Source organism: Sceloporus undulatus, chromosome 3 (genome assembly GCF_019175285.1).
Source record: "Sceloporus undulatus isolate JIND9_A2432 ecotype Alabama chromosome 3, SceUnd_v1.1, whole genome shotgun sequence".
Lineage (NCBI taxonomy): Eukaryota > Metazoa > Chordata > Lepidosauria > Squamata > Phrynosomatidae > Sceloporus > Sceloporus undulatus.
Window position 1 is genome coordinate 241,633,643 of NC_056524.1, and position 20,792 is coordinate 241,654,434.

Sequence of the window (20,792 nt, forward strand, 5' to 3'; positions counted from 1 at the left end):
AAGCATGCCGACAGATTTATTGTTTGTGCCTACAGGTTTATTGTTTTGGTCAAATTTTTCTGCTAGCAAGCAGCAGTTGTTAGACACCCTTGGGAACTAATTATTTTTTTTACCCATATTAAGAGTGTGAGACAAGGAGTAAAGAGACTTTGTGTCAAATCTGAACTCATCTGTGGAGTGACTATGTGACTTTCAGTACTTTTAGCCTCCTCAGAGAAGAGTAGGAAATGTGTGAATCATGAGTTTCATATGACTCCCCAGGATTCCAAGTGTGACACCCCCGCCCCCCGGTCCCAAACACTTCCCCTATTTTTATTTCAAAATGTTCCTTGTGTCTTCTTGAGTTACAACATTTGTAGATGTCATGAACAGCTTTTGGCCCGGGGGAGCTTTTTCAAAACCTAAAATGACTTCCAACTACTTCCAGGTTTGAAAAAACCCAATTGAGGCTTAAAAGAGATTGAGGTGGAAAAATGATGAAATCCTGCCTCCAGCACACATGCTATGTAGTGTGCTTTTAAGTAAAAATAAAGAACAGGCGCTGTGTTGTTTTTTGGATGTTCAGAGGGTGGGTGTGGCCTTTCTAGAACCTTGTAGTGGAAGGTGCAGCCTCTAGACCTCTACAAGGTGCTGTAAATAAAAAAAGAGGAGATTTCAATATTCAAAAAATAATTAATAATGTTGACTTGGTAGATACTGACTTCTAGCCAAGCTTGTTCATTGCTCATTATGACTGATCAGTAATCAAGGAGTGAAGATGAAGTGCTACACTTCACTGTGTGCAGTAGCTTTCATTCTTGTTACAAAGCCATATCCACCCCCCTCCCATGCAGAATATGGAGCTGTTGGTTTTAGGATCAATTTTTACTGAGTGTAAAGCCTTTAATGCTGTGTGGTGCTGTTTTTAAGGCATGCGCATGTGCGCATGCGCGCGCGCACACACACACACATATAATTTTAGTATTTTTAATGTTTAATATTTTAACTTTATAAAATGTTTAATCATTTTTAAATCTTATATTTATACCTTTATTAATGCTTTTATATTAATTCGTATTATTTTGAACATGTTACTAACTACTTTGAGTTCCATTATTGGGCGAGGAATGGGATATAAATGAATAAAATGCTACTACTACTAACTACTATTACTGCTACTACTTTTTGCAAAAACCACAATGATTTAGCAATAGTCTGTGGCTGCTGAGAGTGGGCTATGTTCTTTCCCTTTAATTGGATGAACATTGATGTTCCTTTTTAAATACACAGACTAAGGACTGGTTCAGATTAATATCTCAACATGCAGACTCTACGTGCGGTAAAGCAGCCTCTTCTGCCTCTAGGCCTGCCAGTTATCCATATGTCAGTTTAAAATACAGGCCTTGTACTTGTAAAATCTAAATGCAACAGATTTACACTACAAAGCTAATATCCCACAGAAGATTTAGTAATCAGTTGTGTATTTTAGGCTGCCTCATCTAGACATGGTGTATTTTACATGCATGTCCGCACCTAAATGCTGGAGAGACAAGATTGCCCAATGGGTAACTAAGGTGTCCCTAAATCCATTTCTTAATACTGCCATAGAAGGTCTATATTTGTTGCTGCATCTTCCATTCTTTTGAGAGAGATTATCTCAAAAGAAAGTCTCTCAAAAGAATGGAAAATGCAGCAACAACTATAAACCTTCTATGACAGTTTAAGAAGTGGATTTAGGGATTCCTCAGTCACCCACTGGGCATTCAGGGTACCTTAGTATTCAGGTATTTTGAAACTACAGCTCTTAATCAGATGCTTAGAATCATAGAATCATAGAGTTAGAAGAGACCACAAGGGACATCCTGTCCAACTCCCTGCCATGCAGGAACTCTCAATCAAAGCATAACCGACAGATGGCCATCCAGCCTCTGGTTAAGGGGACAACTAAGGTAAACACAGCCCTGGATAGCATTCTCTGGACAGGGCAAACAGGACTGTTGCCACAAATGTGTGAGACACTGCTTTATGCTTTTCCTGCCCCATGTTTTTGCAACAAATTATTTTCGGCTACAAGAACAGCACATTGCTGTGGTTTAAATTAGAACAGCAGAGGTGGTTTCAGTGAGGCAGAGAAGGAAAATTCAGGAACTTTCTTCATGAAGAATCAAGACCATTACATCATTTTCTTATTGGGCAGTGGCATGAACTCAGAATCTTCAACCAGAAAGTGATGTTTTTTGCAAAGTGGAAGATGTCATGGGCTTCAGTAGGAATAGCGTGTTAGGAGGGATCGAATTAGGGGAATTTAATTAGCTCAAATACGAGAGGCATGTCCTAACAATGCACACAGCGGATTGTGTCCCTATGTGTATACCAGAGGTCATCTAGTCCAACCCCAAGAAACAGAGACTCCAATGCCAATGAGTTGCAATTAAAATATAAACATTTATTAAAGCCACACAACAAAAAGGGATCACACACGCACACACACATTCAATGCTAAAGCAAGGGAGGGGGAGAGTTTGGGAGTAAAGGAGAAAGGATAGAGGCACAGTTGAAATAATTACCTTAGGAGTCTTCTCCAAGCGACAGATGTGAGGGATGTTGGAAGGTGAACACGGCCGCGGGGAATGGGGAAAGCAAGCGGCGACCGCGGTGGCTAGGAGCTAAGTTCCAGCGGGCTAAGCTAACAAGAGGCCCGAAATAGACAGTGGGCTTTGGCTTGCCCAAGTGATTTCAGCAGGGCGCGGTGCCTAAGAGATCTCTGGAGCAGTTGCTCGACAGTTTGAGGTTTGGAACTTCAGCTCACAAGCCCAAAGGAGGGCTGGAATCTGGGACCTATTTATACTTCGAAACATATCTGCAGGCTATGGCTACCTGCGGAACAAAGGTCTTAATGGCTGTCTATTGACTAAGACTAAAGCTAAACAATGGATACACAAAAAGGGTCTGCCACTTCTTTGGGAGAGGACCACTGTCTAGATGGCTGAGTACTTAATGCCATAAATAGGTGAGGCAAACCTCTTTTGTCCTCATTCTTTAGGGTTGGCTACGAAAACTGGTAAGGCAACTCCCAGAACTGGTTTCTGAAAGGTTTACCTTTTCTATAGCCATGCCTTGCAAGGCTGCCCGGCTACGTGGTCAGCTTGCTTTTGAGATAATGGCGGCTGCGATGGGGTCAGGGGTCATGGTTTTTGATTGCTTGGCACCCAAAATTTATATAAATCCAAACTCGATAACAAGCGTGTGCATTGTCACTTTCCTGATAAAGTTGAGTTGCAGTCATATGTTTCTGAATGGGAAAATAAACCTACAGTTTCTCTTCTCTTTTTGCCTGCTGAAAGAAATCTTCATTTCCTCAGGCAGGCTATGCCAGAGATAGTACTGGAGGCTGCTTTCCAAGTGCCTTCAGGGGTTTGTATGTAACATATTGGAATATATGCATAGCCTTGCTACGGTTAGAGCTGAAAAAAGTAGCAGATATATTCCTAAATTTAGTCCATAAAAATAGGCACTCCTACATAACCTGAATGTTTGGTGTGTAAAAGTCTTTGTTTGGTTTTTAAAATAAAAAAAGCAACATAAAACACTAGTGGAAATTTCACGTCTTCTGTCTTTATGGAAGACTTGTTATGGAAACAACTACAGTCAGCCCTCCATATCCACAGATTTTTTTATCCATCGATTCAAGCATTCACAGCTTTAAAATATTTTTAAAATATATAAATTCAAAAAGCAAATCTTGATTTTGCCATTTTATATAAGGGACACCATTTTACCACTCCATTGTATTTAATGGGGCTAGAATATCCACGGATTTAGGTATCCACAGTGAGTCCTGAAAGCAAACCCCATCAAATACCAAGGGCCCACTATGCCATTCTTCCTCGGTGGATACTTTTGCAAGGTTCAGTCAGAGCCTGGAAAAGTTTTGCTTTGGGAACTATAGCTCCCAGAAAACCATGGCTAATGACAAAAAAGGGAGCCCTTCCAAACTCTGGGTTCAATTTAATTTAAAATAAAGTAATTTCTTAATAGTACTTTGTCACATCCTGTATGAACCTGATTCTTCTTAACAATGTTTCATTTTTGGTATGTACTGAAGATGGCTTTGCTGTTAACCACTGTTATCATTCCTTCTTTCTGGTAGGAATGGGTGGGAGAACACTGCTTGAAAGAACCTGAAAGGCTGTGTACTGACAAAGATCTCATCCTGGACCCAGTTCTCTCAAACAAGCAAGCACAGAAATTGTTGCAGCTTATCTGTTATCCTCATGGTGTTAAAGAATGTGCAGAGGGTGACAATCCTCAAAGACAACACATCAAGCGCATTCTTCAGGTAATCAAATGTAAAAAGGACACTTAGGAAAGACTTAATATTTGATTTTTCTTTAATTCTCCTGTTGTTACCCCTCTTCTTAGTTAAGCAGATTTTTTGGGAATTTTTAAAAATAATTTTTACAGAGTTTAAATATCAAAGTAACAGAATGATTTATACTTGTTATATAGCATTCCTTGTTAACAGAAAAAATGGAGGGAGTAAAGAGTTTCATAGTCATTGACCACACCACATCCTGCCACTGGTGCATGTGATACTGGCATATAATAAAGGACCCTATACTTGTACTAACATACACATGCACTAACCCATACTACAGCAATGACATAAAAATGTAATAAAGAAAAATATATTATCTCTTCCCCCTCCCCCCCAATTGCTTTTTGGGGGCACAGAATCTAGACCAGTGGACTCTCCGGCAATCGTGGCTGGAACTCCAACTGATGATTAAACAGTGTATGAAGGAGCCTGTGAGTATTTCCTTGTATATATATATATTTATTTATTTAAACAAGTGCATTGAAAATAATTAACCTAGTGTATGAGCAAACATATCATGAATGTGCTAGTTTACTTATGTTTCACTGTAGGGTTCTGGGTCTGTGGCTGAAATGAACAGCTTGTTGGATAATATTGCAAAGGCGACAATAGAGGTGTTTCAGCAATCCGCTGATCTAAACAATAACTCTTCTAACTCTGGTATAGGCCTCTTCAATCCAAAATCTGTTGGAAATGCTGACACACATATTACAAGGCAGAACAGTAAAAAGACATTCCTAAGGTAATACAATCTGTCTGAATAGGTAATGATGAATTTGCATTTTTTTACAGGAATTTGCTAGATGTTATTTTAATCATGTGTCATGAGGTGATTCCAAATATGTGAAAAGGCAGTTCCGAAAGAATATACATAATTTGCCCAATCCAATGATTTGTTTGGAATACAGGAAATTTTAATGCATGCATAGCTTCTCTGTGTATGAGAATTTCATTGTTCACTTTACTATCTAGTACATACATACCAAATTTCAAAGAGATAGTGGTGTTAGTCTATTTCAGCATAAAAAGGGGAGGGAAAAGAAGGAAAATGAGTGAGATTAGAGAAAAAGCTAGTAGCACTTTTGAAACTGATATATTTTAAAATGAATTTTGGTGGATTTCAGTCCACTTGAGATCCACTGATGAACTGGTCTGAAAATACAAAGGCTCATGCTGAATTTAGTCCCAAAGTTGCTGTAAGATTGCCCCTCCCTTTCCTTTATATGTACCAAAGTTTATAGATGAGAATCCTTCAGCTGCTATAAATGATCTTTATTGCTACACAGAAGTTCTATACATGTATCAGAGCAGAGACAATATTTTGGACAGGGATTTGGAGCAATGCATTTTTAAGCCAAGGACTTGAAATGTTTTGTTTTGTTTTAATTATTTACTGATCTGATTATCTTAAATCATCCTGTCTTTTTTCAATAGTTTGTTAAAATCCTTTAAATTTTTATGAAATAAAATTTTGATTAATACTCTACTTAAATGTCTTGTTTTGTGGTTTTAGTTCTTCTGAACGGCAAGGTGTGTGGCTTGTGGCTCCCTTGATTGCAAAGCTGCCTACTTCTGTTCAAGGCAGAGTTTTGAAAGCAGCAGGAGAAGAGCTAGAGAAAGGCCAGCATTTGGGATCATCTTCAAAGAAGGAGAGAGACAGGCAAAAACAAAAGAGGTAGACATGACTTAAAATGCTGGATCTTATAGTGAGAATATGTAATGCAGAGACTGTCTTCAGTCATGATTGGGTTATTATAGCAGTTAATAGTCAAATTTGCTTTCTCTAAAAATGTGCAAGCGCTACTGTACCAAAAACACTGCTGTGTGTTTCAGACTGGTGTTCTGGAAAAGAAATGTTAGGCCCCATACAGATTGCCAAAATAAAGCTGCTTCGGGTCACTTTGGCGGTATGCTGTTTAAATGATGCATGCATCCCAAGAGTCTGGAAGCTGCGCCAAAGCTGCTCTCCAGTCCTTAGGACTGGATTGTGGCTTTGGCATGGCTTCCAAACTCTTAGTATGCATGCATCATTGAAGCAGCATGCCTCCAAAGTGACCCAAAGCAGCTTTATTTTGGCCTGTCTGTATGGGGCCGTTATAGTTTGGACACATTTACCACAATGCATTATTAAGTAAACTGAAGTTTTCCTTTTTTAATGCCCCTATTCTTGCTTTCAAAAGTAACAATTGTGTGTGTGTGTATGTGTGTGTGCTTTCTATGTCCTTGGGATACAATTTCACCCATCCTTTCTAAAAGAAAATATTTTTTAAAATGTTGACTTTTCATGTGGAATTTTGAAGAGAGAGAGAGAGAGAAAGAGTTTGCTGGAAAATGCTACAGTATTTCAAGTTCTTTGCATGAATTTGCTTACTGTACCTAAATTAAAAAACTTTTCTCAGGGAGGAACCTACTCTTCCCCTTCTTTTCTTTCATGATCAAAAATTTAAATCACATTTTCTATTTAACTTTGTTACTATTAATCTGCCTTGAAACAGCTCTTAATTATTAAAATATTGATGCTTTGCTTAATTCACTAGAGTAGACTGAAAGACATTCCCCACTAAATATCCCAGGAATCCTAAAAAGTCCACTGTCTTGTGTTCCCTGTTAACCTGATCCACATTGTAGTGCTGAGTACCTTTGCATCTTAAATTTACAAATTTCTGTTGAACACCCATACAAAAGAAATTTGTAAAGAAATGAAGAGCAAAGAGCACAATCATTTTGCCTATCTCTGCCTTAGCCAAAAGATGAGTTACTGGAATCACTCTGGGAAGAGCTGTGAAAGAGTCTGATTCAGGGACAATTTTCTTACTTCAGAGGACAAGGAGATGTAAGATGATAGGACATGTTTGATAGGACAGGAAGGAAAGTACATACTTCTTCCCTGTCTCTTCTTATGTCCAAAGAAGCAGCCAGAGGAAAAGAGATCCCACGTCACGATTCATGTTTTGATTTGTAACTAATAAAATAATAATAAATGCTTTATTTATATACCGCCCTTCTTCCAATCAGGGCGGTGAACAGCATAAATAAGTACAACATACAAAAACAATAAAACACATTAAAATATACATTAAAAAACATACTAGCCAGCTCATCATTGGCCGACAAGGGGGGGACTAACTAGAGCTTATGTCGGGGAATGCTTGCTTAAACAGGAAGGTTTTTAAATCCTTCCTGAATTAGGCTAGGGAGGTAGCCGAGCGGAGCTCTACGGGCAGCGTATTCCAGAGGGTCGGGGCTGAGATGGAAAATGTCCTCCTTGCTGTGGAGGCGAGTCTGGCCCCAGGTACTCTCAGTAGTTGCTGCCCAGATGTTCTGAGTGTGCGGGGCGGATTGTATGAGGAGAGGCGGTCCTCAAGGTATCCTGGGCCCAAGCCATGTAGGGCTTTATAGGTTATAACCAACACCTTGTATTGCACCCGGAAGCGAATGGGCAGCCAGTGCAGATCTTTAAGTACCAGGTGTTATATGACTGGCCCTGGATGTACCAGTGACCAGTCTGGCTGCCATATTCTGTACCAATTGTCGCTTCCGGGTTTGGTACAAGGGTTGCCCCATGTAGAGCGCATTGCAGAAATCCAATCGAGAGGTTACCAGAGCATGTACCACCGTTTCAAGGTCCCCCTGGCCCAGGTAGGGACGCAGCTGGCGAATCAGCCGAAGTTGATAACAGGTGCTCCTGACCGTCGCATCCACCTGAGATGTAAGGTGGAGCGACGAGTCAAGGAGCACCCCCAGACTGCGTACCGAGTCCTTTACGGGAAGCGTGATCCCGTTCAGGACAGGCGGAACCACCGCCATCCCTGGGCCAGGAGAACCTATCACGAGTACCTCCGTTTTCTTTGGATTCAGACTGAGTCGGTTTTCCCTCATCCAGCCCATTACTGACTCCAGGCACGTCACGAGAGAAGAGATGCCATTCCCGGTCACTGCATCAGTCGGAGACATAGAGAAGACTATTTGGGTGTCATCAGCGTACTGATAACCCCGCGCCCCATGTCTCTGGATGATCTCTCCCAGCGGTTGCATGTAAATGTTAAATAGCATGGGAGACAGAATGGCTCCTTGAGGGACCCCAGATATAAGGGCCCTCCTATCGGAGAACACGTCTCCCAGCTGCACCATCTGGAACCTCCCAGAGAGGTAGGACCGGAACCACTGGAGCGCAGTGCCCCCAATTCCCACCTCTGCCAGGTGTTCCAGAAGGATACCATGGTCTATGGTATTGAAAGCCGCTGAGATGTCCAAGAGCACCAACAGGGACACGCTTCCACTGTCGCTGCCCAGACGGAGATCATCGACCAAGGCGACCATGGCCGTCTCAACCCCGTAACCCGCCCGAAAGCCAGTTTGAAATGGGTCCAGATAATCCGTTTCATCCAAGATCGATTGAAGCTGGATTGCAACCGCCCTCTCGATCACCTTCCCCAAAAATGGCAATAGCGATACTGGCCGATAATTATTATGCATCAGGGGGTCGAGGGAGGGCTTTTTTAGCAGCGGTTTTACGGTGGCCAATTTCAAGCTGGATGGAAATTGCCCATCCCTCAAAGATGTATTTATAATCCGGTGTAACAACGAGGTTACCACCGGTCCCCCCTGAGCCGCTAGCCATGAGGGACAGGGATCGAAAGAGCAGGTTGTCTTCCGAACACTTCCAAGGATCTTGTCCACATCATCGGTACTAACCAACTCAAACTGATCCAGTTTAATGGAGTCCACGGAGGCTCTGGATGCTTCTACCCTAGGTTCTGCCCTAATGCCAGCGTTAAGACCTTCGCTTATCCGATAGGTTTTATCTGCGAAGAAGTTGTTAAATTGGTCACTGCAGGCCTTTGAAGGTTCAAGGATCTGGTTCAGGGCAGGAGGGAGCTGAGTTAAATGGTTTGAACTTCCTGTCTCCTCAGACCCCTTTTCACATTTACTTGTTTGCCAAGTAACCCTTGCATATTGCATAGAGTTGTGTGCTTTCCAGGTGGCCCTTTTCATACTTCAAGGACCTTTAAAACATCTGAAGAGTTCCCCTGAAGCTACTTATTGCAAAAAGTTGTTGTTGTTATTATTATTATTATTATTATTATTATTATTATTATTATTAACCTTTATTTATGAAGCATTGTAAATTTACAGCGCTGTAATGATAGACACAGGGATGTAGCCAGGATTTTGGGAAGGGGGGGTCCAGACTAAGTGCCACCATTATAATGGGGCTTGGATGTGGTGGCACAGCAGCGCACACCATTCATTGTATCTAACAGAAGGGGGGTCCGGACCCCACGGACCCCACCCCCTTGGCTACGTCCCTGATAGACAATTTTGGATAAGCTTGCCAGCCAGAAGAATATAAGAATGCTGCTGAATCAAGCCATTCAAGCTTGACAATAGTAGATTAGATGGACCAGTAGTTTGGCTCAGTATAATGCAGCTTCCTATGTTACTAATTATTTTTCACAAATTGCCCAATCTTCCTCCAAAGACATCTCAGCCCTATGTCTTGCAGCATCTATTACTGATCATCCCAATGAAGAACTCCTGTAGAGCTTCCCAGAAACTTCATGATCTGAAAAGCTCAGGCCTAATGTGATTTTGGTTTGCAAAGTTTTAGTTTGCTCAAACAATAATGAAGTATACATGAAGAAACTACTTCTAGGAAAAGAATGTACAAAGGGAAAGAAGGAAGGGGAGACAGGAAGTATCAGAATAACACTACTAATTCAATCTTGTCTCTGCCTCTTTTAAAGCATGTCACTTTTGAGTCAGCAACCTTTCCTTTCTTTGGTACTTACTTGCCTTAAGGGACAGGATGAGCAGCGAGAAGGGCTTCTAACATCTCTACAAAATCAAGTTAATCAGGTAAAAACAAGCAGATAATTCTGTGCTCTGCATCTGATGAAAATCAATTACACTAATGGAGCTAGGCAGGTAGAAAACTGAATGTAGAAGCTATCCATGTCCATTTCAAAAATAATGGAAGATTTATTCCATTAAAAATACAGCTACTGAAGTTTTGTATATTTAACATATATAACAAATTTCTCAGGGAAATAAACATGGATAGAATGGCCCATTCCTGGCCCCAGACAACCCATCCCATAATTTAGGCCTGCAGTGATTTTTCTGTACCATCTCCCTTATCTAAAATGCTTGGGGCCAAAAGTGTTTTGGATTTTGCATTTATTTATTTTTGGATTTCAGAATACCTATATATGCATATATGTACATTGTGATATATCTTGGAGAGTAGACCCAATCTAAACACACACTTCATTTATGTTTCATGTACAACTTATACACACTGCCTGGATGTAATTTTATATAATATTTGTAATAATTTTGTGCATGAAACAAAGTTTGTGTACATTGACTCATCAGAAAACAAAGATCTCACTATGTCAGCCACCCATGAAACAAGTATTGGTTTTTGGAATATTTTGGATTTTGGAATTCCAGTTAAGGGAGAGCCAGCTGTTACCAAGATTGGTATGCCTTCACTGGAGGCATTAAGATCATGTTCCAAAGTGCTACTGCAGAAAACTCCATGGTTTATCTTCACTCAATGAGATTTATTTATTTATTTTTCACAGAAGTCTCATTTTATACCAGCAAATAGATAAAAGAAAGGTCTTGTAACTGCAACATATTCTTGAAACATCCCTTGTTTTCCTATAGTGCTTTAGTTTGTGGTTCGGAAGACTATTGTTTGAGCTGCTTTTTGAAACTAAAACCGATAGCCTCTCAAAACTGATTTTCTGGCGGCCTGGCTCCATTACTGTAATTGAAGCCTAAAACATATTTGGCTTATGGATCTAGGTGTATATTCCTCTGGATACTGCCCTAAAGTTATTCAGTAAGACCTGGTCTACATGTGCATGTGAATGGGATGGTAACATTATCATCGAGTGGACTTAACCACTTTAGACTGTTGATGGGGCAGGAAATTTGGAAAGCTTTCTATTCAGAGGTGAGGGTAGACATTTAGTACTTTGGTCAAAGGATATAATTCAGCCTTCTTCTTTTGAATTAGTTTGCAAAGAGTTTATCTGTGCGTGTGGTTCAAAAAAGCATAGCCACCTGCAATCTGAGTCTAAAACCTCATTCGTATGTCTTTCTGCTGGATCAAGGCTAAAGCAGAAATACATTACACTGGTGCCTCGGGATACGAAATGATCGGGTTACGAAATTTCCGGGATACGAAAAAGTTGGATTGGAAAAAACTGTTTCGGGTTACGAAATATTTTTCGGGTTACGAAATTCATTTCGGCGCGAAATTCAAATGCTGCAAAGTGCAGCTATAGGCTTTCCAGTGTTAAAGGAAAGCCTTTTCGGGTTACGAAATTTTCGGGTTACGAAAGGAATGGCGGAACGAATTAATTTCGTAACCCGAGGTAGCAGTGTATTTTAAAATCAATGAGATTTATTTACAGTTAATTTGTTTAAAATGTGAGAACCAGGTTGGAAGGCAACAGCACCTAACATGGCTCTCATTGGAACCTGCCGTTGCCAAAGCATCATACTAATGGATAGTTGGAGGAACTGTGTGGACAGGGCAAATCTTGTTGTCCATAATCTCCAAATGAACCAGCGTGACATAGTGATTTGGGGATTGGACTATGACTCTGGAGACCAGGGTTTGAATCCCTGCTTGGCCACAGAAACCCACCTGATGACCTAGGGCCTCAGCCTGAGAAAAACCTGTGATAGGTTCACTTTAGAGTTGTCATAAATCAGATACACCTTGAGGGTGCACAGCCGCCACCACCATCAGGAAGCAGCAGGGAATGTTGGTGTTGGAGGGAATCTTAAGATTTTCCCTTCTCATATGGTTGCTGCTGAATAGAATATCATGCGAGCATACCAAAGGAAGTAGCTACAGTAGCAAATGAATTAGTCTCACATGCAGTGTTTACTGAAAAACTGAACAGAACTAATATGAACATAACTAATGATCTGTGCCCATGTATCAACTAAGTTTAGATTCAGTCCCCAGTTATTCCTTTCTTGACACTTCCCTCCTCCATTTCTGCAACAAGCCTCCTCCATTTCTGCTTTGCCTGCTTTTAAATCCTCTTTTCAGTTTTTCCTAAACTTTCATCTGGACCTAATATATTTCCTAATTTAAAATTAATGACTTTTATTTTTCCAGTTCTCCAACTCAACCCAGGCATAGGTAGAGTTTCATCTTGAATACGCTGTATTTGTAGATTATTGTTATTTAAATTGCCACATTGAACAATGTCAGATATGTAGAAATCAGAATGGAAAATAGAATGGAAAATAGAAATTTCATTGTATAGGTTCAGGCATCTATTAAAGCGATAACAAGAGCTGAGGGGAAGCAAAGCAAAGCAAAGCAAGAAGCTTTTGTGTAAAAATAACAAAAGGTGTTTCCAGATGTTTTAAATCAACATATTATGTTAATTACTTTTTGTTCTAGATATTAAGCAACTGGAGGGAAGAACGATGCCAGGATGATATTAAAGCAAGACAAATGATGCATGAAGCCTTGCAACTCCGTCTTAATTTGGTAAGAGAAAGTTAACATGGATTTATTGAGAATAGTTTTGAAAATAGAATATTCCCTATCAGTCAAAATTCCCAGAGTAGCTTGTAACAGAATAGTCTTTATCAAACTGAATGGCATCACTTTTTTTCTTAAAACGTACTGCTGTACTTTAGCTGTTCCAAATATCATTTTAGAACAATTGTAGGGAACTCTTAATCTCTGACTGGATACAGCCCATGGGCACTTCTCTAAGCTACTTTTTCTGTTATCTACAGTCAGTCACTAGAGAGAAGAGTTGAAGGTGCTTAAAACCCACAGAGATATTGCATGAAACCCAACTCTGGTTTTCAGCTTGCAACCTGTTGCACTCAGGCTTTCTCCCAAGTAGAAATGTGTGAAATTGAGCTATGCTTTGCATGCCTTAAAGCTGTTACACTCAGGCTTACTGTTGATTAGACCTGTGTAGAACTAGGCCATGCTTTTTCTGCTTGTTGGTGAAATGTCCAAATTGGTAAGAATTACACCCAGCTCTATCCATTTTCTTTGGCCTTTCTTCCACCAATTACTGGAGTATGGCATGTGAGATTCCTCCCAATTTGGAATTTGACACCCAAACTGGGAAAGATTCCTCATCACGGTTTTAGAGCTTTTTGTTTTGCATGTTTGAAGATAGTAAATAATAGATTCAGTGGGTCTGGGTTACTATATGCTTTTTTTGGGGGGGGGGGTTCAGGTATCTGTGAGTTTTTCTCTCAGTTTAATTAATTCTTGTTTTATGTCTTGAAGTCCCTCCCTTGAGGTAAGTCCTCCATCTTGGATGTGGTTACTATCTAGGTTCTCCCGTCTTTTTTTTCTTTTTGGCAGGGTTATATATGTTTGCTGGGGTTTTTTGTAAAAAGGTCACAGATCACTTCATTTTTGAAAACCCTGATAGTTTTGATATAATGTGCTTGCCAAAGGAATTTACTCATTTGAGTTAGTGTGTTAAGGATAGATGCCTGATTAAAAGTCATAAATATATGTTTGATTGCTCTAAGGCTGGGTAAATAGTGATAGTCTTTTAGATCAATATCTCTGACGTGGCAGTTTAGCAACTGAAAGAGGAATCTGATAATTGCTTTCCAGGAATTCCAAATATGTGCCTTGTGGTGGATTTCTAAGAGGAGTTGATTTTTCTGTAAGACATGACTATTAAGCTTACTGCACAGCCCCCAGGGATGGGATCGGGATGTGATGAAAGAGAGCGGGATGGGAACAGAATGGGTGCTATCACCCATTTTATTGCATGCTGGAATGCTGCTGCTGCCGCCGGAAGTTCCCATTCCGTTCCTGATCCATCCCAGAGGAGGCGATTTTCTGGAACTGTTCTGGGACAGAACAGGAATGGAATGGGAACTTCTGGTGGCATCGGAGGCATTTCGGCGCGTGATCAAATGGGTGATAGCACCTATTCTGTTCCCATCCTGCTCCTTTTCATCGTGCCCTGATCCCAACCCTGGGGGCTGTGCAGTAAGCTTATTTATTTGGCTGCATCCGGATTTCTTGAGGGAACAAAGCAATTTTCCTCCATTTGACCAAAATCAGCTGCCTTTTTAACCCCGTTTGCCATGGAGGTTTTACATAGGAAAGGCTTGTTGAAATTTCTCCATTTTGTTTGCAATATCATTTAGTCTCTGCAAAATAAGTATCAATGTTTCTGCAGACAGAAGGCAAACTTCATGGAAGGGCTGCACATCATTTTTGCCAATGAGTTCTGGGAGTTTGACTTCTTTATGTTTTCCTTATTTTCTCCCTATTCCTGGGAATAGTTTATATGTCGACTTTGCAGATTTGGGGAGCTGTTTTACTTAAATCAGATTTCTGTAATGAGTTGGGGAGTGCAGAAGGAGCTATAACTGCAGATTTGTTACTCGCAAGGTGTGTTGTCTCTGTTGCCACAAATAGTATGTCAATCCTCATTTGCATCTCTGCTTTAAAGGATGTCTGGTTTTCTGTCTTGTGTGGAGACAAGTCCAGTTTCTTTTTTTGCCTTTGGGTGGCATTTTAAGTTGTTTGGGGGTGATAAGGCCAGATAATGTTGGGAGGCTAATTTGGCAGTTGTTAGTCTGTCACCATCTTGTCCCACCACCCCAACAGTAGATTCTAAAGATATAGGTTTATGATTTTTAAATGGATGAAAGTATAAATCCGTAAGACTGAAAACAGCAATCAGAAATGTGGAAGAGTGGGAAAAGTGAACAAAATTCAAGAGAAGAGGTAAAAATAAAGTACACAGCCAATTTACTGAGAAAGCATGTACTGTATCTGAAGTAGCAGATCTCATATGGGACAGGCCAGAAACAGCCAGATCACATCATTTATGGAGTATATACAGCAAAGTAAAATGAAGTTGAAGCATATATTTTAGAAAGCTGAGTAAAAGTACGTTCATGTGGAAAACAAAGACCATGTATTCATTGTCACGGTCCATGCATTGTGATTTCTTACCTTTTGTCTGTTAGAGATAAGTTTTCTGTTTGGTCAGCTGCTACCTCTTCAGTACAGAATTCTTCTTGTGTAATTTGAAAAAAAATTATATAAAGCATTTAGGGAAGGTAGCACAATTGCCAGAAAGTTTTAACATCATGAAAACTTGATATGAGAGGAACAAAAAGGATATAATCCTGTACCCCCCTGTAGACATAAAAAAATAGTGTGCACAGAACCTTCTCATATGGCCCCTACTATAATCTACCCTACTCTACTGTAAACAGTTACCACCTCAGATGCAATGCAACTGCAAGCAGGCTGCTAGTCACTATAATATAAGATCCTATCAAATTACATGTTACAGCCGGCTTTTGCCCACATAATCTGTGCATAGCTACTCTTGGTCTGTGCAATGGGGCTTTGGTTCCTATTTGGTCTGTGCAGTGGGGCTTTGAGAAATGCTAAGAAGCTGGTTTTCTAAAGTAAAATCAAACTTGCTTTCCAAGTGACTGGTCACGTACACCATGACAGTAAACTGCCAGAGACACAGAGTAAAAAAGGAGAGAGAAGGAAGGACATGTCACAGCTGTGTCTGGAGTTGGCAGGTCTTTACAGTTATCTAATGCATAGGCTGACCATACATGCCATTTTAAATCGGACAGTACATTTTTTTCCATATTTCCAGACCATCCAATTTTTTAAATATAAATGTAAATTTTGTCATGTTTTCAAGCAAAATGTCATTATGTTGTGAAAATGGTTTGATTAGGAAATATTCATGGTATAATTGTGGTGACATACAGTCCATCTTTATGTCTGCCTAAATTTTTGTATGAGCTCTGTCACTGAAAAGTAACTGTTAGCTCCATATGTTCATGCAATGAAACTTTTGTTGTCCAATTTTGTTATCCATCTACAATAGAGAAATGGATGCTTAAAATAGATGATATGATAGAAATTGATTATTTAACTCATTTAATAAATAATAAATCATTGAACAAAGTAGAAAAAGAATGGCTTCCAGTGATGTATTTCTGGAAGAATACTTGAAACAAAACAAGATAGAAAATAAGATGTATAATTACAATGAATACCAACTCATAATATAGTTAGAGCAATAGTTGATAGCAAGTACCAAAAGGAAAAAAAGAGAAATAAATATGATCAAAACAGTAACATTTTCATGAGAAAGAAGAGCAACATTATTTTTGTACGAAACTTTATACAATTTAAGTTGTTAATAATTTAAAATTAGAGCATGTCAGAATATCTCGAGGTTAAGATATAAATTTTCATGTAGTACATCATTTAAACAAAACTGATTTTCTCCTAATGTCATGAGGGGATATATCTTTGTTATCTATATCAGGGATGTAGCTTGGATTTTAGGAAGGGGGGGGGTCCAACCATTATAATGGGGCATGGGTGCGGCGGCGCAGCAGCACACACCATTCATTTCTTCTAATGGAAGGGGGGGTCTGGATCCCAAGAAACCCCCCCCCCCCCCCGGCTACGTCTCTGTCTATATGTGTATTAATTTATTTGGAGAATAGCCCAAGCAAGGTACCAGTAGGGATTTATTAGGAATATATATAATTAGTGAATGAGTATTAATAAAGAATAGGACACTGTATGTGATCTGTTTCACCCCCCTCCCCAATGTGATTCATATTCTAGGTGGGAGGGATGTTTGACACCGTGCAAAGAAGTACACAGTGGACCACAGACTGGGCACTTCTGCTCCTTCAGATAATAACATCAGGAACAGTTGACATGCAGACAAACAAGTACGTCTACAGTATTCTCTGTACACTGACGTTTCATATTTTGAGAATAACGTCATTATTAGTGTAGGCAGGGTCAAAGGTGGCAGTGTGTTTTTCACAAATGAATCTGAAATATTATAACCATAATTTTCACTTTTGCCATATTCACTTTGCTGTAATTCAAGAATAATTACCCAACTTCTTAACAACCTGCTTTAGGACAAGGAAAAACCTACTAGTTTCCCAGCCATGCCCAACCAAGGAATCAAACTGCAGGTAGATCTTTCATTTGAGAGACAAACACACACACACACTATGTGAAACGGATGACACCTATAGATTTTTGTGGGTTTTTCAGGCTGTGTGGCTGTGTTCTGGAAGAGTTTATTCCTGATGTTTCACCTGCATCTGTGGCTGGCATCTTCAGAGAATTCATTCCTGGCAAACGTCAGTAATAGCCACATAGCCCAAAACACTCCTCCCCAAAACACACACACACACACACACACACACACGAGTTTGGAAAATGGGATACAATGTTTCTGCAGTAGCATTTGTGTCTGCATTTTTCTGGTAGCCAGCCTCATGCTTTGAGCTGTTTTTTTTTCATGAATTATATGGTGCTCCAAAGAGAAATTGTAAATATTTGGTTAACTGAAGGGACCAGCATTGCTCTTTGGAATGTAATTCAGTTATTTTTCTTTTTTTCTTTTTTTCTTTTGGCATTCCTAGTGAATTATTTACAACTGTGCTTGACATGCTGAGTGTGTTGATCAATGGAACATTAGCTTCAGACTTGTCAAATGCAAATGAAGAGAACAAACGGGCATACACGAATTTGGTGAAAAAGTTGAAAGTAAGTTCTCTGTTTGACATCTGGAATCTGCTTTTGTTAAATGAACTTCTTGATCTCCTTTCTAGTGCCTTCCATTGGTTGTTAAGCAGAAATAAGCAGAAATGAGGAAATGGTTCTCTAACAATGAATTATAATAATAATTTTAAAAACTAGGACAAAAAGGCTTAATACAGAACTAATCTGCTGACTTGGTTAAAAGATGAGGAACCAGCTTTTAACAGAAGTAGGAGAAGGTGGGACTGAGAAAGCTTACAAGCCAATCTTTTTGCTTTAGTGAGGGCATCAACAGTGTTTTATTTAGTTAAGAGTCAATTAGTCTAGAACAGTGGTATTCGAAGCGGTGGTCTGTGGTTTGGTGCTGGTCCATAGTCATCAGCTGCCAATCCCTGGGAAGTTTACAACAACGGAACAACTGTAATCAATGAACATAAATATAGTGCCAATCCCTAGTATATTGGTGAAAAAATTTGCCAATATCTGACATCAGACATCATCAGAAGCACTGGACTACAATAGAGAACAAAGAAGATATGCATCATATCCCAAATTACTTTATTTCTAAGAAACTGGCCCAACACATTGAACAGAATCCACATGGAGGAATAAGCTTCCACATTTGGATCTGCTATGTCAGGTGTGTAAAGTTTACATATGGTGGGCCTATAATTTATATGCAATTAGGAATTCAAATCTGTAATATACGTGCAACTAGGAATTTTGCACTAGAATTCCTCCATAAGATCATAGCTCAATGATAGCAGATACTTTATACAAAGTAGAAGGTCCATGGTGCCTCTAATTTAAAATAGGAATCAGGAACAGATGATATATCTGAGACCTAGAGAGCTATTACCAGTTAAAATACACTGTACTGAGATAGTCTGAACTGGTATAAAGCAGCTTTCTATAGTCTTATTCTGTTCAAATTATAAGACGCTGTTCATCCATAGATACTGCATTTGGAGACAGATGATAAAACATCAGTAGAGTTCAAGCTTCATATGAAGGAGGGCACATTCCAGTCCATGGATTTTACAGGTGATAGGAAAGACCTCTACTTAGAGTTTTTCCTGAACAGTGCTTGATGAGATGGACAAATATGCGGACAGGTTCCTATCTGAAGTTCTTTGGCTTACTTTTTTATTTTAGATTGTGTGTCAGAATTGCAGATGAGTTACTGTTCTGATATTTTTAGTCATCTGTTCTTTAGAATCCTGTATCAGCGATTAATACACACATACATAGTTAGATTTTTTTTTTCTGGCAGAAAGGAGAGGGAGCTTACCAATCACTTTTAAAACACGAGAAGGGCTGTGCCAAAATTGTCAAATTAAAATAGTAAAAGTACAAGGAAATGACTAATCTGGAACTTTTATAGTGTAAAATTGTGAAATGCTCTGTCTTTTTTTTTTTAACCACATGTATTTCTTCTTTCTTCTTTGCAGAAGGAACTAGGAGATAAGTGTTCAGAAAGTATTGACAAAGTTCGTCAACTTCTACCCTTGCCAAAACAAATGTGTGACATTATTGCTTGTGAGCCCATGGGATCATTAATTGATACAAAGGGAAACAAAATAGCAGGATTTGACTCCATAGATAAGAAACAGGCAAGAAAAAGAATATGCTTTTGTGTTCCTATGTGTATGATAGTGAAAAGATCACTTGGCAGCCTTCTGTTGAGTTCCAATTGAATATGTACCTGGTGGAATATGAATTGAATATGTACCTGGTTTCTGAGAAAGTATTATTCTATTTTAAGATTTTATGCACAAAAAATAATTTGCTCTCTCTGGAGCACTCATGGTGAGGCCTATAATAATAAAAAAGCATTTTCAAAGCAGTTTGTATGTATTATAGAGGTGCAACATTTACAACACTGTACTATTATGCTCCAAAGTTCAGATGGCAAGGGACCTAGGTTCAGGTGATCTAAAGCAGTCTTTACATGACTTCTCTAATGTGTAAATTGAATCTAAGATCCCTTGTTGAATATAGTCTATATGGTCAGTGGTAAATAATAGTATTTGTAAAGTTGCCTATCACATGTGCACCAGACTGCATATGTAATGGGAATATTTGCATGTCATCTTAAAGTTAATGGTATTTGGCAAAAATAATTTAAATGAAAATTTCATTAGATATGAATAAGGTCTGTGGTAGATTTTAAGAAGTGAGTCTTGTGCAACACCCTAAATGAAGTACATTGACATTTTCTACAGAGATTTCATTGCACTTGTGGTATTTATAGTGAACTAACCTTAGGACATCAGAGGTTTATGACTGAAGGTCAAGAATGCTTGTGAGTGTGTGAGCTCTCTTTTTGAAGGATTATGCAGAAATTTTCCTATTTTTAATGAGAGATACTGGTAAAGTGCTGGAAGATTTTTCACATTGTATGGCTACTTATTGGCATAAAAAAATTCTCATAATTTCATCCAGCAGAAAGAATTTTGAAAAAAATATTTTGGTTGTTTTCTTCTAGGCAAGAACAAAAAAAAAGTGGAGATTTGCATATTTTTTCAGTATGGCATAGATTTTTGGGCATCTGTATAATAATAATAACTTTATTACGGCCTTTTGGCCAGCACAGGCATCTTTAAATAATGTATTAGAACATATCTTTGTTTTCTAATTGTTGGCTTTAATCAGACTTCAAACACAGCAACAAAAAATAAATTATTAATAATGAAATAAGAATTGTAACCCATTCAGGGCTGGCATGAAAAGCCAGCTTGGGGGCATGGTGTATGCGCGCCCCCAAGACACCCGGAAGCCGGCCTTGTACTGCCCAGATGCCTGCATGCCACCTGGCAGTAGTGCTGTAAAGCCATGGCG

At 39.3% G+C, this 20,792-nt stretch overlaps 1 protein-coding gene across 1 annotated transcript in view; it reads left to right on the top strand.

Moving 5' to 3' along the window:
- MED12L (mediator complex subunit 12L) overlaps positions 1-20,792 on the top strand; it is a 282,618-nt gene that overhangs the window by 232,288 nt on the left and 29,538 nt on the right. Inside the window, exons 25-33 of the mRNA XM_042458529.1 lie at positions 4,130-4,318; positions 4,714-4,788; positions 4,909-5,099; positions 5,871-6,032; positions 10,105-10,216; positions 12,798-12,887; positions 17,013-17,122; positions 17,834-17,957; positions 19,403-19,564. Coding sequence (XP_042314463.1) covers positions 4,130-4,318; positions 4,714-4,788; positions 4,909-5,099; positions 5,871-6,032; positions 10,105-10,216; positions 12,798-12,887; positions 17,013-17,122; positions 17,834-17,957; positions 19,403-19,564 — 1,215 coding nt within the window. The remainder of the gene's footprint in view (positions 1-4,129; positions 4,319-4,713; positions 4,789-4,908; positions 5,100-5,870; positions 6,033-10,104; positions 10,217-12,797; positions 12,888-17,012; positions 17,123-17,833; positions 17,958-19,402; positions 19,565-20,792) is intronic.